The sequence below is a fragment of the Amblyraja radiata genome, chromosome 14 (genome assembly GCF_010909765.2).
Source record: "Amblyraja radiata isolate CabotCenter1 chromosome 14, sAmbRad1.1.pri, whole genome shotgun sequence".
Lineage (NCBI taxonomy): Eukaryota > Metazoa > Chordata > Chondrichthyes > Rajiformes > Rajidae > Amblyraja > Amblyraja radiata.
The window spans coordinates 54,446,954-54,460,750 of NC_045969.1; the positions used below are offsets into that span (position 1 = coordinate 54,446,954).

A 13,797-nucleotide genomic window follows, 5' to 3' on the forward strand; every position below is an offset into this window, starting at 1 on the left:
TTACACCTGATGTAATGTGAAATCAAGGACCACTTAGACACCATGAGTCAAGTTGGTGCCACTGTGCACGAGTAAGCAATCTGAAATTTCATCCAGTTTGTAGCAAAAGGCCATTGCCTGCTTGACACACAAACTAGATCTATTAATGTCAGTGTAAATTAATCCTTGACCTCCAGGTTCAAGAACAGCTTCTATTCAGCAACTATCAGGCTCTTGAACACTGCACAACACTAACCTCAGCAACTACGATCTTCTATTGACTATCTTTGGTTGCACTACAGACTTTAGTTTTGCACTATTATGGTCAACTTATGAATTGATTGTGTGATTGATCAATATAAATGTGTTTGTGTGTTATCGTATTTACGGGCCAAGTAAGAATTTAATTGTTCTGTGGCCGGTACCTATGACAATTAAACACTCTGGACTCCTGAAGTATAAGTGCATTGTTACAGAACATTCCCTATGAAATGTGTTGTAAATTGTACTGCTGAATTATGACAGAAACATTCTCTAGCAGACTGTAACAACGTTCAGCTGTACAAGGGGGCAGTCAAGTACAAATGCATGACAATGTTTTGGTCTAATTGCAATCCTGGTTAATTCTTTGTCCTCTCATCTATCTGACTACCATTACAGAAACAATAAGAGGAACACAATGACCATGCTATCTTCATTTCATCCAATCGTAAAATCTATCACTGCTGTGTCACTACTGTAAGTCTTGTAAGTAAATACTTTGCAGTGTTCTACTGATGTGGTGCTATGAGCATTAGAAGTGAAATTGAAAACTGCCTGAATTAAATTAAAGTATTTGTTCCTTGCACAGTTACAATTTTCAAGAGTTGCCGATATTCCTGTGCATCCACTCTCGGAACTTTGTGATGCGTGTATAAACCCCAGGGTGTCCGTACCTGCCGCATCCTTGACCCCAGCTCACAATTCCAGCCTGAAACCATTTTCCAGATGGTTCTTCACAAACCAGTGGCCCTCCAGAGTCACCCTGCAGAGAACAAGAAAAAGATGCAACTCCATCAAAGGAACCAGAATGCAGTGACGACTTACACAAGGTTCCTCAAACTTATGCTGTTTGTTTGAAGCTATTAATGCAAGATGGATGGGGTTGACGTGCATGCAGAAGGGATTAGTTTAACTTTGCAACATGTTCAACACAGATAAGGGCCCGTTCCAGTGATGTTGTGTACTGTTCTATGGTACCATCAAATCCAATGGACATTCGGAAGAAGGAAACACAAGAAACTGTAGATGCAGGTTTACCAAAAAAATGACACAAGGTGCTGGAGTAACTCAGTGGGTCAAGCAGCATCACAAGAGAACATCGATAGGTGACATTTCAGATTGGGACCCTTCTTCAGAATTCAGAAAAACTTTTTATTAAAGAATTGTGAGCATATGGCGCTGGTTATCACAAGTACTTGAAGTGAATTGTACATCCATATATAAGCGGCAAATCTGGAATTAGAGGGCTACACTGATCAATTTAGATGATAAATTATAGTCACAGAGCTGTACAGCCCACCATGTTCACGCAGACCGAGTTGGCACACTGGGCTAGTTTCATTTGGCTGCATTTGGCCCATAGCCCACGAAACTCTTCCTAACCATGGCAAATGATCAAGTCAAGCAAAAATGCTAAAGCGAACTGGTTGAACCAAATGGCTGTTTCTCTATAATATCAACAAGGTGACCTAAAATGAAAAACACTTTAAAAACTTTAAAACTTAATAATTTATTAAACTTACAATTTGTACTTATCACGCGGAGTCGGGTTTAATTTTTCAGATGTCACTGCTCAGTATTCACGAGCAATCAAATCTTAGATTTAGAATTTAAAAATAAGCACCAGATGCAGGGAATTTGGCCAAATTGGACTAGCCCAGCATGTCAACTTGGCCAGTCTGGAAAAGGTGGGCCGAAGGGCCTGTCTGCTGCTGTACAGCTCTGTGACTTTGTTTTACTCCATAGAATGCTTTACCATTTAACATGATCAATGTAGTCCACCATCCCAACACTAGTTTCTTGTCCTACATCATCAGCCTTGTAGCGGGGACTCACAGGAGTCCAGCCAAGAATGAGTCGAACACCAAGTTGTGAGAACGTAAATGTATTTAATAACTATCACCATGTTGTTCCCTAATCCAACCATGTAAACGGATGTTACCCGACCTTAAATACCCAGGACCAGACCGTAACACCAAACGCCTGCCACTCTGAGACACTCAACCCCTGCCTCCTATGCTGAGGATTCGCTAGGCGGTGGCTAGCCACCAGGCACTGCCACATGACCTCCCCCCAGAACCGGAGGAACCAAAACAGACGGGACGCCGAAGGAGGCGGTAATAACTGCATAAACACGTCCACCCGAACAGAGTCCTTGACCTGCCCGGAAGAACATACAGGAACCCGCGACGGCGGGCGCCCATGACGAGGAGGCCGGGCCACCCGAACCGGCTGGCTCAAGTCCAAATGTGGCGCGCCACGGACACAGTCTCTTGCCGGCCCCCCGTGTCCAATACAAATGTCGCTGTCCGGTGCAACACCCGACAGGGACCTTCATAGGGCTGTGGCAAGGGCGACCAGTTGGCATCGCAGCGCAGAAAGATGAAAGGGCAGTCCGCCAGCACCGACGGCACATGGAAACGGGCCATGCCGTGACGAGAAATCGGGACAGGAGACAGGGCGCTGACACTCTCCCGCAAACGCAGCAGCACGGAGGTTCCCGGGACCCATCAGCGGCCGGGACGACCTCTCCCAGGACGGTGAGCGGAGCTCCATACACTAGCAATGTTACAAAATTTTGAGATTTTAAAAATCAAGTCTGTAATTTATCCCATCAGATAAAGCATAAAAATAAGTTTAATTTGACATCTAATTCACTTTCATATCTCAAGTATTTAAAAAGTTATGGCCATTTTCATACTCGGAAATGAGCATCTTGTTCCCTATTGATTTTCTATGGACATAACAAAAAAGTTGTGATCGTGAACAGTCAAAAGCCCATAACTTTCTTAAAAATTAAGAGAACTGAATGAAATTTTCAGTTATCATAGATTGAAGCATTCTGAAACAAATATAAAATAATCTTACTTGGATGACCTGAAATTAAAGCATATAATTAGTTAGTTACCTAATTGTAGCTAATTTCAGACTTCAATTACTAGATCTAAACATCTATCCATTTCTTAATAAATGATTAACATTTTTAAATAGCCTAAATGTCCAAATAATATTCACAAATAATTCACAATAAAACATGATTTTAAAATCTCATTTACATTAATTTATAGGCCAAATGGAAGGAATTCAGTGTTCAATTGCTGTAAATAAATGCCCATTTAAATCAGCTTTCCAGTGGGTCCCTGTGGAACGCGCTGGTTTAGAACGTTCACATTGCGGTAGATTTGTGCCTCAAATGCCGAGAAAAATACTGCGCGATATAATGGGCCCAAATTGAGCTACTCGCAATATTAAATTTTGTATAAAAGGATCTTTAGAAGCCCTTTTGAATGTAAAAATATACAACCTAACTTCTGCTATTTTCTTTATGAGACCCTGCGGTCGCTGACGGTCGCGGGTTTAAAGATTGATTTTTAAACTACTATAACTATTATTCAAGGCCTTTAAACCTAATAATAGCTTTTGCGACGGGGTCTATCAGCGATTTTTCGTTAATAATTAACTAGGCTGAACATTTTCGATTGGAACAGCTTAGAGAAAATCGCGTTTTAAACCCGCCCCCTCTAAACGGCGCCAAAATCGCGCACAACCTCAGCGGCAGATCTTCAACGACGCTTCAGGTAGGCTTTGCAACATACCTACATACACCAACTCCACCGAGGATGATGGCAAATCCTCCTTAGGGGCAGTACGAATCCCCAGCAACACCCGTGGCAGCTCATCCATCCACTCCGGGCCCGTAAGGTGAGCTTTCAGGTGGCCTTGAGATGGTGATGGGACCGCTCCACCAACCCATTCGACTGGGGATGGTATGCTGTCGAATGGTGGAGCTGCGTCCCCAAACAGGCGGCACATTGCAGACCACAGCTCGGATGTGAACTGGACGCCCCTGTCCAAAGTGATATCGATGGGAACCCCGAAGTGGGCAATCCAATTTGCAACAAGGGCCCCGAGTGCATGACTGGGAGGAAGTGACCACAAGGGGGATGGCCTCCGGCCACCGCGTAAAACAATCTACCACCATCAGTAGATGCGACACGCCCCAGGATGGCTGCAACGGCCCCACGATGTCCACGTGCACGTGGTCAAACCGCCAATGTGGAACTGAGAAATCCTGTATCGGTGCATGGATGTGCTGATGTATCTTGGATGACCGGCACGGGATGCACGCCCATGCCCAGTGACCGACCTGCTTCCGCAGACCGTGCCAGATGAACCTTGCCGCCACCGTGGATTGATGGGTGGGCCAGACCGTGGATCACCTCGAAAACATGATGGCGCCAGGCCGCCGGGACAACCAGCCGTGGCTGTCCTGCGGACACGTTGCATAAAGCACCCGAGGGACCCAACGGCACATCCTCCAGCACCAATCCAGAGATCGCAGTGCGGTAAGCTGGCACTTCCTCGTCGGTCAGCTGCGCTGCTGCCAAGGCGGAGTAGTCTATCCCGATGGCTGGGCTGAGCATGGCTGCTATCGCCAGACGGGACAAGGCGTCTGCCACCAGGTTGCATTTACCGGCTATGTGCCGGACATCGGTGGTGTATTCGGATATGGCCGTCTGCTGGCGCTGCTGGTGGGTGGACCAAGGATCCGAGACCTTGGCGAACACGAATGTGAGGGGCTTATGGTCCGTGAAGGCCACAAAGTGCCAGCCCTCCAAGAAGTACCGGAAATGCCGCACCGCGAGATGTAAGGTGTTGACTCCCGGTCAAAGGCACTGTCGCGACAATCCGCTGGGTTCAGCTGTCAGCTGAAGAAGGCGAGAGACCGCCATTAACCGTCAAAGCACTGCTCCAGGACCCCGCTGACCGCGGAGTCCGAGGCATCCACGGTAGGAGCTGTGGGGGTGTCTGTTCGCGGGTGCACCAGCATGACCGCCCGAGCCAGGGCATCCTTTGCCCCTTCGAACGCTGCCACAGCGAACACGTCCCAATGGACCTCCCACCGCTTGCCAGACAGTAGCTGGAACAGCGGCCACATCACCTCAGCCGCCGCCGGCACGAACTGGTGACAGAAAGTTACCATGCCCACGAACTCCTGAAGTCCTCGCACCGTGGAAGGCCGCGGGAACTGGCGTATGACCTCAACCCTGTCCGGCAGAGGCACTGCTCCTAGAAATTCAATGGCCCGGAGGCCGACCTGGCTCTTACAGAGGTTGACCACCAGGTCATGCTCGCTAAGGCTCTGGCACAACAAACGAAGGTGGGCGCAATGTTCCTGCCGCGTGCGACTCGGCACCAGGATGTCGTAGAAGTAAATAAAGATGATATCCAATTCCAGACCCATGGTGTCCATGAGGCGCTGGCAAGCCTTGCGGCGTTCTTGAGGCTGAAGGGCAACCACAGGACTTCAAACAACCCAAACGAGGTGATGATCATAGTTTTAGGGACATCCTCCCATCGCACGGGGATTTGGTGGTACCCGCGGACTAAGTCAATCTTGGAGAAAAACGTAGCCCCGGCAAGGTGGGCTATGAAGTCCTGAATGTGGGGAATCGTGTACCGGTCAGCAGTCGTAGCCTCATTAAGGTGGAAATAGTTCCCACAAGGTCGCCAGCCCCCAGAAGCCTTTGGCACCATGTGAAGCGGGGAGGCCCATGGGCTGTTGGAGCGCTGGACGATGCCCATGGCCTCCAAGTTGCGAAACTCTGCTTTGGCAATCTGAAGCTTGTCGGGGGCAAGCCTGTGGGTGCAGGCTTGGAGCGGTGGGCCCGAGGTGAGGATGTGGTGCTCGACCCCGTGTTTCGGGCTGAACCTGGACGTCGACGTTGTCCACCGCTGCCACCGGGTTGCTGTTCGACGGTGCGGGCGCAGTAGGGCGCAAGGCAATCGCCTCCATGGACGAGGTGCTGGCCCTTCACATCCACTATGAACTCTTGCGCCCGCAAGAAATCTGCACCCAGCAGCGGCTGGGCCACATCTGCGACAACAAATGCTTTGCCGCACACTCCAAGCGGCTCGGCCCGAAGATCCGGAGCAGCAGCTCCTTGAGGCCTACATACTTCCCAGCCGCCGGCAGATTAGCGAGGTACGGCATGATCCGACCGGCCGTCTCCTGGTTGAGAGCGCTTACCACGTAATGGTACCTGGTCTCATGAACCGTTACGCCTTGGTCGTGGAACTGCAACTCGACCTGATGGAACCATACTCCTGGCTGCGAGGTCCAAAAGGTAGGCAGCTTCAGGGCGAACGCATTGAGCTCGATCTCGTAGGCGGTGGTGCGTTGAGCAAGGTGCATTTGTTCGGAAAATTTCTTCAGGATTCCACTCCTGGTCGTCGGGGTCACCAGTGTAGCGGGGACTCACAGGAGTCCAGCCAAGAATGAGATGAACACCAATTTGTGAGAACGAAAATGTATTTAATAACTATCACCATGCTGCTCCCTCTCCAAACACGTGAACGGGCATTACCCGACATTAAATACCCAGGGACAGACCGTATCACCAAACACCTCCCACTCCGAGACGCTCAACCCCTCCCTCCTGAGTTGTGGGTTCGCTATGCCCGTGGCTAGCCACCAGGCACCGCCACAGATTCCTCTAATATCCAGAAGTTTATCGATCGCTGAATCTTTTCAATACCTGACCCTCCACGGCACTTCGTGAGGATTCCCAGTAATTCATTGCCCTGTGAACAAAGACATTTCTTCACCTTAGGGCAGCACAGTGGCAGAATTGTTGCCAAACTGCGCCAAAGATCCGAGTTTAATCCTGACTATGTGTGCTGTTTGTACAGAGTTTGCATTTATTCCCTGTGACCACGTGGGTTTCCTCTGGGTGCTCCGGTTTCCTCCCACAAACAAAGAGGTTTGTAGGTTAATTGGCTTTGGTAAATTGCTCCTAGTATGTCTGATAGAACTGGTGTATGGGTGATCATTGATTGCCGCAGACTCGGTGGGCTGAAGTGCTGTTTCCATGCTGAACTAAACACCTTTCCTAACGACCTACTCATTATAATAATGTTATCCCTGGTTCAAGATTCTGCAGCAAGTGGAAACACCTCCCCTGTGTCTGCACAGTTGAAGCTTCCATTAATGCTTCACAGAGATCAGTTTTTTTGCCTAAAAATCTAGCGCACGGAGGGCCACCCTACTCAATCTCTTCTCATAGAACAGACCCAATTTCCCAGCAATCTGGTTGTACACAGTTGTGAGGTCTCACCAAGGCCCTATATATCTGTAGTAAGATCAACTTACCCTTATACTCAAAGCTTCTTGTAACGTATTTGAGTTGACACATCTGCAGGAAGTATTTTTAAATACTTGGTTGTGTAAATGGTGAACAGCATGCAGAACAGCTATGATGTAAAAAAATGTTAACTCCCGTTCTGTGGTAAAACTGTAATATCTTCCTTGGTCTCATTTAACAGCTTCCTTCCTAAGTTTCCCAGTTTCATATTCTTGCCAACACTAAAGCGGCCTTTTCACGGGGCGACTTGACGCAAGAGTTAACCAGAGTTTAACATCGTGGGAACCTCGTGCGATAACAGTACGGCATTCGTGGACCACCGTGGACCACCGTAGCGCTAACGGCAGGTAATCGTGTATCTTGGTCACTCGGGAGAAAATTCAAGAAAGTTTGAATTTCTCCAAGAGTGACTTGTACACTTGTGGTTGAGCATTGCAACATTATATGGACGTAGTGGCCAGTGCGATATCCGTAATAACTCTTGCGGGTACCGTGGGAACTCCTGCGAACGGTGAACCCGGAAGCTGGACAGAGGGGACAGAAGGTGAGTAAAAATTGTCTTCTGTGGGATTGAATTTTAAAAATAAATAAAAATAAAGATTTGCATCTGCATATGGACATCAACTTATTCATGAGTTATGTTAATGAGATTCAAGAAAATAACTATAATCTTTAAAAGGGACTTTAAAAGGGACGTTACTGAAAGGTTACGCATTTTTATGGTCCGTGAGAAATCTTTCACATGTACTTCTTTGAGAGATACAGGTCGGAGTCCTCGCCGACTAGCGATCGATGCCTTTCCGAAGCAGGGTCCGGAACCCTACCAATCAATGTTGTACAGAGACCCGTGTAAGGAGTGAACTGCACATGCTGGTTTAAACCGAAGACAGACACAAAAAGCTGGAGTAACTCAGCGAGTCAAGCAGCATCTCTGGAGAAAAATAGCTGATGTTTCGGGACGAGACACATCTTCAGACTCAATTCCGATTAGGCTGTCTGAAGAAGGGTTCCGATTCGAATCGCCACCTATTCTTTTTCTCCAGAGATGCTGCCTGACCCGCTGACTTACTCCAGCTTTTTATGTTTTTCTTCCCAGATCTGACTTACCTGCTGAGTTACACCAACATTTTGTGTCCTTCTGTGCGTATTAACCAGCATTAACCAGCGTCTGCAGTTCCTTTAGACATTACCTAACTTCAGATTTTAGAGATATAGCGCGTGGGAACTCCTGCGAACGGTAAACCCGGAAGCTGGACAGAGGGGACAGAAGGTGAGTAAAAAAGGTGGTCTCAATATCGACAAGGGAACATGTGTCCTTCGAGGACAGTCCCACCTAAGTGTCATTGTTGGATAATCTTTTTAACAGGAACACTTGCAGAGATGGCTCCCAGAAAATCTCAAAGAAAGGGGGTAAAGCGTGTCAGAGATGTTTTTGCCATGTTGCTCTATTCAGTTTCTATATTTTTTCAGTTTCTATATCTATATTGTTGCTCTATTCAGTTTCCCAGGGGGTCGGGATGGGACTGGAGTTGGGAGGGAAAGGTGGGGGAGTCGAGGGAGAGGAGGGGGAGACAGATGGGGGTGTCTTCATTTACTGGCGGCGGGTGTCTGTCACTGAAACAGGCAGGTGAGATTTCACATCCACCTTGTGTGTGCCTCTCTCTCTCTCTCCCTCCCTCTTACACAGGCTGAGAGACTCTGCCTCTGTGAGTGTACGTCTCTTTCTCCCCCTCTCCCACACACAGTAAGACCGAGGTACTGTGCTCAGTCCATCTGTGTCTCCCACATACACAGTAAAACATGTCTCCAAATGAGCCAATTCAACCAAGGGAGGATATTTATAGTGTGTGAAAAAAAAAGTTACATCATTTGTGTCACGTGTAGTTCACGATGTTCATTCAAGATTTAACGCGAAAGCTCGGGAGACGGACAAGTCACTCGCACAAATAACAGAAATGCCGAGTACCGTGGGAACTCTTTATCTACCCCCCGTTATATCGTGCGAGACTCGTGCTGGACCACGACCACTTCACTCTGGTGACATCTTGCGTCAACTCGCCCCGTGAAAAAGCCCCATTAGAATATGTTCAATAATCAGGGGGGAAAAAAACTGCCTTGTTTTCTTTCTTCATTCAAGACGGAAAGGGAGGTCAGATAAAACAAATAGTTCTTAAATATATCCAATAATGTATAATATATAAAAAATTACATCATGTCCCTCTCCCTGATTTCACCAGGGAGAGGGACATGAAGGATAGTGAGTTCAGGGATGGGGTTGATTATCCGGTCCATGTAGGTATGAAGTTATTACATCAATGTTGATATCTTATACAATATTGGATATATTTAAGAGATATTTTTTATACTTATAGAATAAGTATAAGAATTAAACTTATAGAATAATGAATTTAGGATGATTGATTCAATGGCACCATTCTGTTCATGTTTAATTTTTTTAAACGGTCTTGATTAATTGACAAATTGACATTATTGGTTGTGTTCTCCAGTGTCTTTGGTTGCACAACGGACTTTGGGTTTCTTTTGCACTTGTATCGTGGTTATTAATTTATTGATTTTTTGTTTATTATATATGTGTATTGTGTTTATAGGCCTGTTAAGCTGCTCCAAGTAAGAATTTAATTATCTGTACATATGCCATTTAAACATTCTTGACTCTTTGATGTGAAAGACATCCTAAAATAAATATTTAGTGGCTGATTTCACCAGGGACAGGGACATGGAGGATAGTGAGTGCAGGGATGGGGTTGTTGATCATCCGGACCTTGTAGGTATGAAGTTGATGGAGGTATTAGATGTGTTGGAACACACAAAGGTGGATAAATCCCCAGGGCTGGAAGAAATCCATTTGAAATTGCAATGGGAAACGAGAGAGAGTGCTGGTGCTCTGACAGAGATATTGCATCTTTGTTAGCTGCAGGTGAGGTACCACAAGACTGAAGGATAGCTAATGTTGTGCCTTTATTTGAGAAGGGCAGCAGGGGTAAGCCAGGTAAGTACAGACCACTGAGCATTACATCAGAGGTAGTGAAATTACCAGGTATGTCCCTTTGGATTAGGGATCATCAGCAAGGCTTTATGAGGGGGAACTCCTCACTCACTACTATAATTGAGCTGTTTGAGAAACTAACGAAGGAGAGTACTGAAGGCAAGACAGTAGCAGTTGACTATATGAACATTAGTAAGGCACTTGAGAAGTGCATGGTCCATAAGGTTAAGGCTGGTCCATGAGGTTAAGACAGGGAAACCAAGGTGAACTAGCAAATTGGATCCACAATTGACTTGAAGTCTGTGACCACTGGTGTATCAGAGGGATCAATGCAATTTATCATGTATATTATTTACTTGTATGTTAAGTAACTGTGCGGATGATGTGAAAATTGGTGGTATTGTGGACAGCAAGGAAGATTGTCTAATGCTACAACAGGATATAGATCAGATGGGAAATTGGATGGAGCTTTGGCAATTTTATCCAGCCAAGGTAGCATCTCTAGAGAAAAAGGATGGGTGACGTTTTGGGTCGGGACTATTCTTCAGACTTTATGCAAGGTGATGAATTTTGTAAAGTCTACCAGGGTAGGACATAGATAGTGAGTGATAAGGCACTAAGGAATATTGATGGATAGAGAGTACAAGTGGCAATACAGCACATGCATGCTTGTGTTCAGAGGTTCTGGAGTTTAAGGTGGGTTAAGTGAAAGGGGAAACATTTAGTAGGAAGCTGAAGGACAACTTTTCCCCCCATAGAGCGTGGTGCGTGTTTGGAACGAGCTGCCAGAGGAGGTGGTTAAGGCAGGTACTATAACAACTTTTAAAATACATTTGGATAGGTACATGGATGGAAAGGTTTGGAAGGATATGAGCCAAACATGGGCAGGTGGGACTAGATTGGATAGGGCATCTATCCAAGGGCATGAACGAGTTGGGCCAAAGGGGCCGTGTTGTATGAATCTATAACCATTCTTTGACCTTCCTCCTATGCATCTGCTCAACTACAACTTTACCGTATCCTTTCGTGGGCTAGTTGCATTAAAACAAATAGTTTCTCTTGTTTAACCGACATTCTCCTCCCATTTGCTTTTTGTCTATTAAGACTCTTCTTAAGCCCTTCAATTTTACTGATCATCTGTGCTAATATCTCATGTTCTGTCCCAGTACCAAGCCCTGTTCAATATCCTGAAATGTATCTTGGTAATGTTTTGCAACATTAAAGCTAAAACTGTAGATTTTCACAGTTTTTTAGTTTTTGTTTTAGAGATACAGCACGGAAACAGGCCCTTCGGCCCACTGAGTCCACACCGACTAGCGATCCCCGCACATTAACACACGCTTCCACAGAGTAAGGACAATTTACACTTATACCAAGTATACAAACCCAAGCCAATTAACCTACAAACCTGTACATCTTTGGTGTGTGGAAGGAAACCGAAGATCTCGTAGAAAACCCACGTGGTCATGGGGAGAACGTACAAACTCCATACAGACAGCACCCGTAGTCGGGATTGAACACGGATCTCCGGCGCTGCAAGCGCGGTAAGGCAGCAACTCTACTGCTGCGCCACTGTTGTTAGAAGGTTGTGGGCAGTACAATTAGCAACTGTATCCATCATTATGAACACATCCTTTTACATACCTCACATGCATCAACTTCGCCAGTGAGGTACCCTGCACACATCATTCGTGACGTTAGTATATTTCCCATAAAGTTATTGCATGTTGTTTGATTAATGATTCTAACTTCACCTTTTTGAAGGATTACAGGGAGATGACCTGAAAAATAAAAAACATGTATTTTTTCTCAGCAGCAGTCATAAACCATTCTTTTCAAATATGGACATTTTCCAGTAATAGACTACATATACAATGTGCAATTTATAATATATATTTTTACAGATCACAACTATACTTGTTGATCCTGATGCTTAATGTAGGGCAAGAGATATTTAGTATTCATTACCTATGCAAAACCACAATTATATTTATCTCCTATCCAGTGCTAATTGTGGCGTTATGTACCAGGGCAGTGTACTGGCACCTCTAAAATCGTAAGATTTTCTTTTTTTAATGATTATACAAAGATTACTTATGTTTCAAAAATAAAATTGATTAATTAAATCAGGCGGTCATGTCCTTAAACATCTTATGCAGGTTATACAGTAGATAATGCTCCATAATAGACACAAACAGCAAAGAATAATATGTTTTGGCACCTGTCCACAAAAAAGCCTTAGTCTTACTGCTTAAAACTATCTTAGAACCATCATCCAACTGTGTCGATTAACTGTGTCGATCAAGCGGGCAAATGGGACTAGCTTAGAGAGGGCATCTTGATCAGCATGGACAAGTTGCACCAAAGGGCCTGTTTCCGTGCTGTAAGACTATCATTCTGCATCGGAATGGTATCCAATAGCAGCATCGGGGCCATGAAACAAACAATAGTAGAGATGGTCTTTTTAGAGTAGATGTGGGGAGGATGTTTTCAATAGTTGGGGAATCTGGATCCAAAGGGCACAGCCTCAGAATAAAAGGACATAACTTTAGAATGTTGAGGAGAATCTGTGGAACTCATTGGCACAGATGGCGGTGGACGCCAAGTCATTGGGTATTTTTAAAGTGGAGATTGATAGGTTCTTGATTAGTAAGGGCATCAAAGGTTACGGGGAGAAGAGTGAAAAATGGAGTTAAGTGGGAAAAATAGATCAGTCTTAGAATGGTGGAGAAGACTCGATGGGTTGAATGACCTAATTCTGCTCTTATGTCTCATGATGAGCACAAGAGTGGAAGAATGAGGAAAGGAAAAGTATTGTATCTACACGGTGGGAATAATGTCGTTTTGTGACTTTTCTAATGTTTAATTCGGGTGCATTAATTTTATTCTTTAACAACATTTTACTTTCTGGGCTTGGCCGTTGTTGGGTCAAGTCATGTGTAGGAAGGAACTGCAACTGTTGGTTTACACCAAAGATATGGGTGATTAATATACTTGACATATGGAAGGGTACAAAGAGCATGTAAGGCGTGAAAAGGACCGATGAAAGCAGACATGTTTGATGTTCATCATGTTCGATGAAACCAGACCTTTGAGTCAATAATGTTGGAATTGAACGCTAAATTTGTGCGTCTACTCACACCTTCAGTTTTTTCATTTCTGGCCTTTGTCCAACAAACTGCATATCAAAACCCCCCTCACCCATGTTTATCAATTACCTGCCATGCTTTGTCCTGCCCCTCATCTCTTCCAGGTTTCTTTCCCCTTCCCCCCACCACCATCAGTCTGAAGAAGGGTCCCAATCTGAAACATCACCTATCCATGTTCTGTGGAGATGCTGTCTGACCCACTGAGTTACTCCAGCACTCTGTGTGTTTTTTGTAAACTGGATCCCACAGTTCCATT

General features: G+C 45.4%; 1 protein-coding gene across 1 annotated transcript in view; it reads right to left on the minus strand.

Annotated features, from left to right (window-relative positions):
- Window positions 1-344: 344 nt before the first annotated feature.
- Window positions 345-13,797, minus strand: part of LOC116980249 (suppressor of tumorigenicity 14 protein homolog) — an 87,942-nt gene continuing 74,489 nt past the window's right edge. Inside the window, exons 19-20 of the mRNA XM_033032302.1 lie at window positions 12,037-12,173; window positions 345-1,003 (exon numbers count right to left, since the gene is read on the minus strand). Of these exons, the coding sequence (XP_032888193.1) occupies window positions 839-1,003; window positions 12,037-12,173 (302 nt within the window). The 3' untranslated portion in view covers window positions 345-838. The remainder of the gene's footprint in view (window positions 1,004-12,036; window positions 12,174-13,797) is intronic.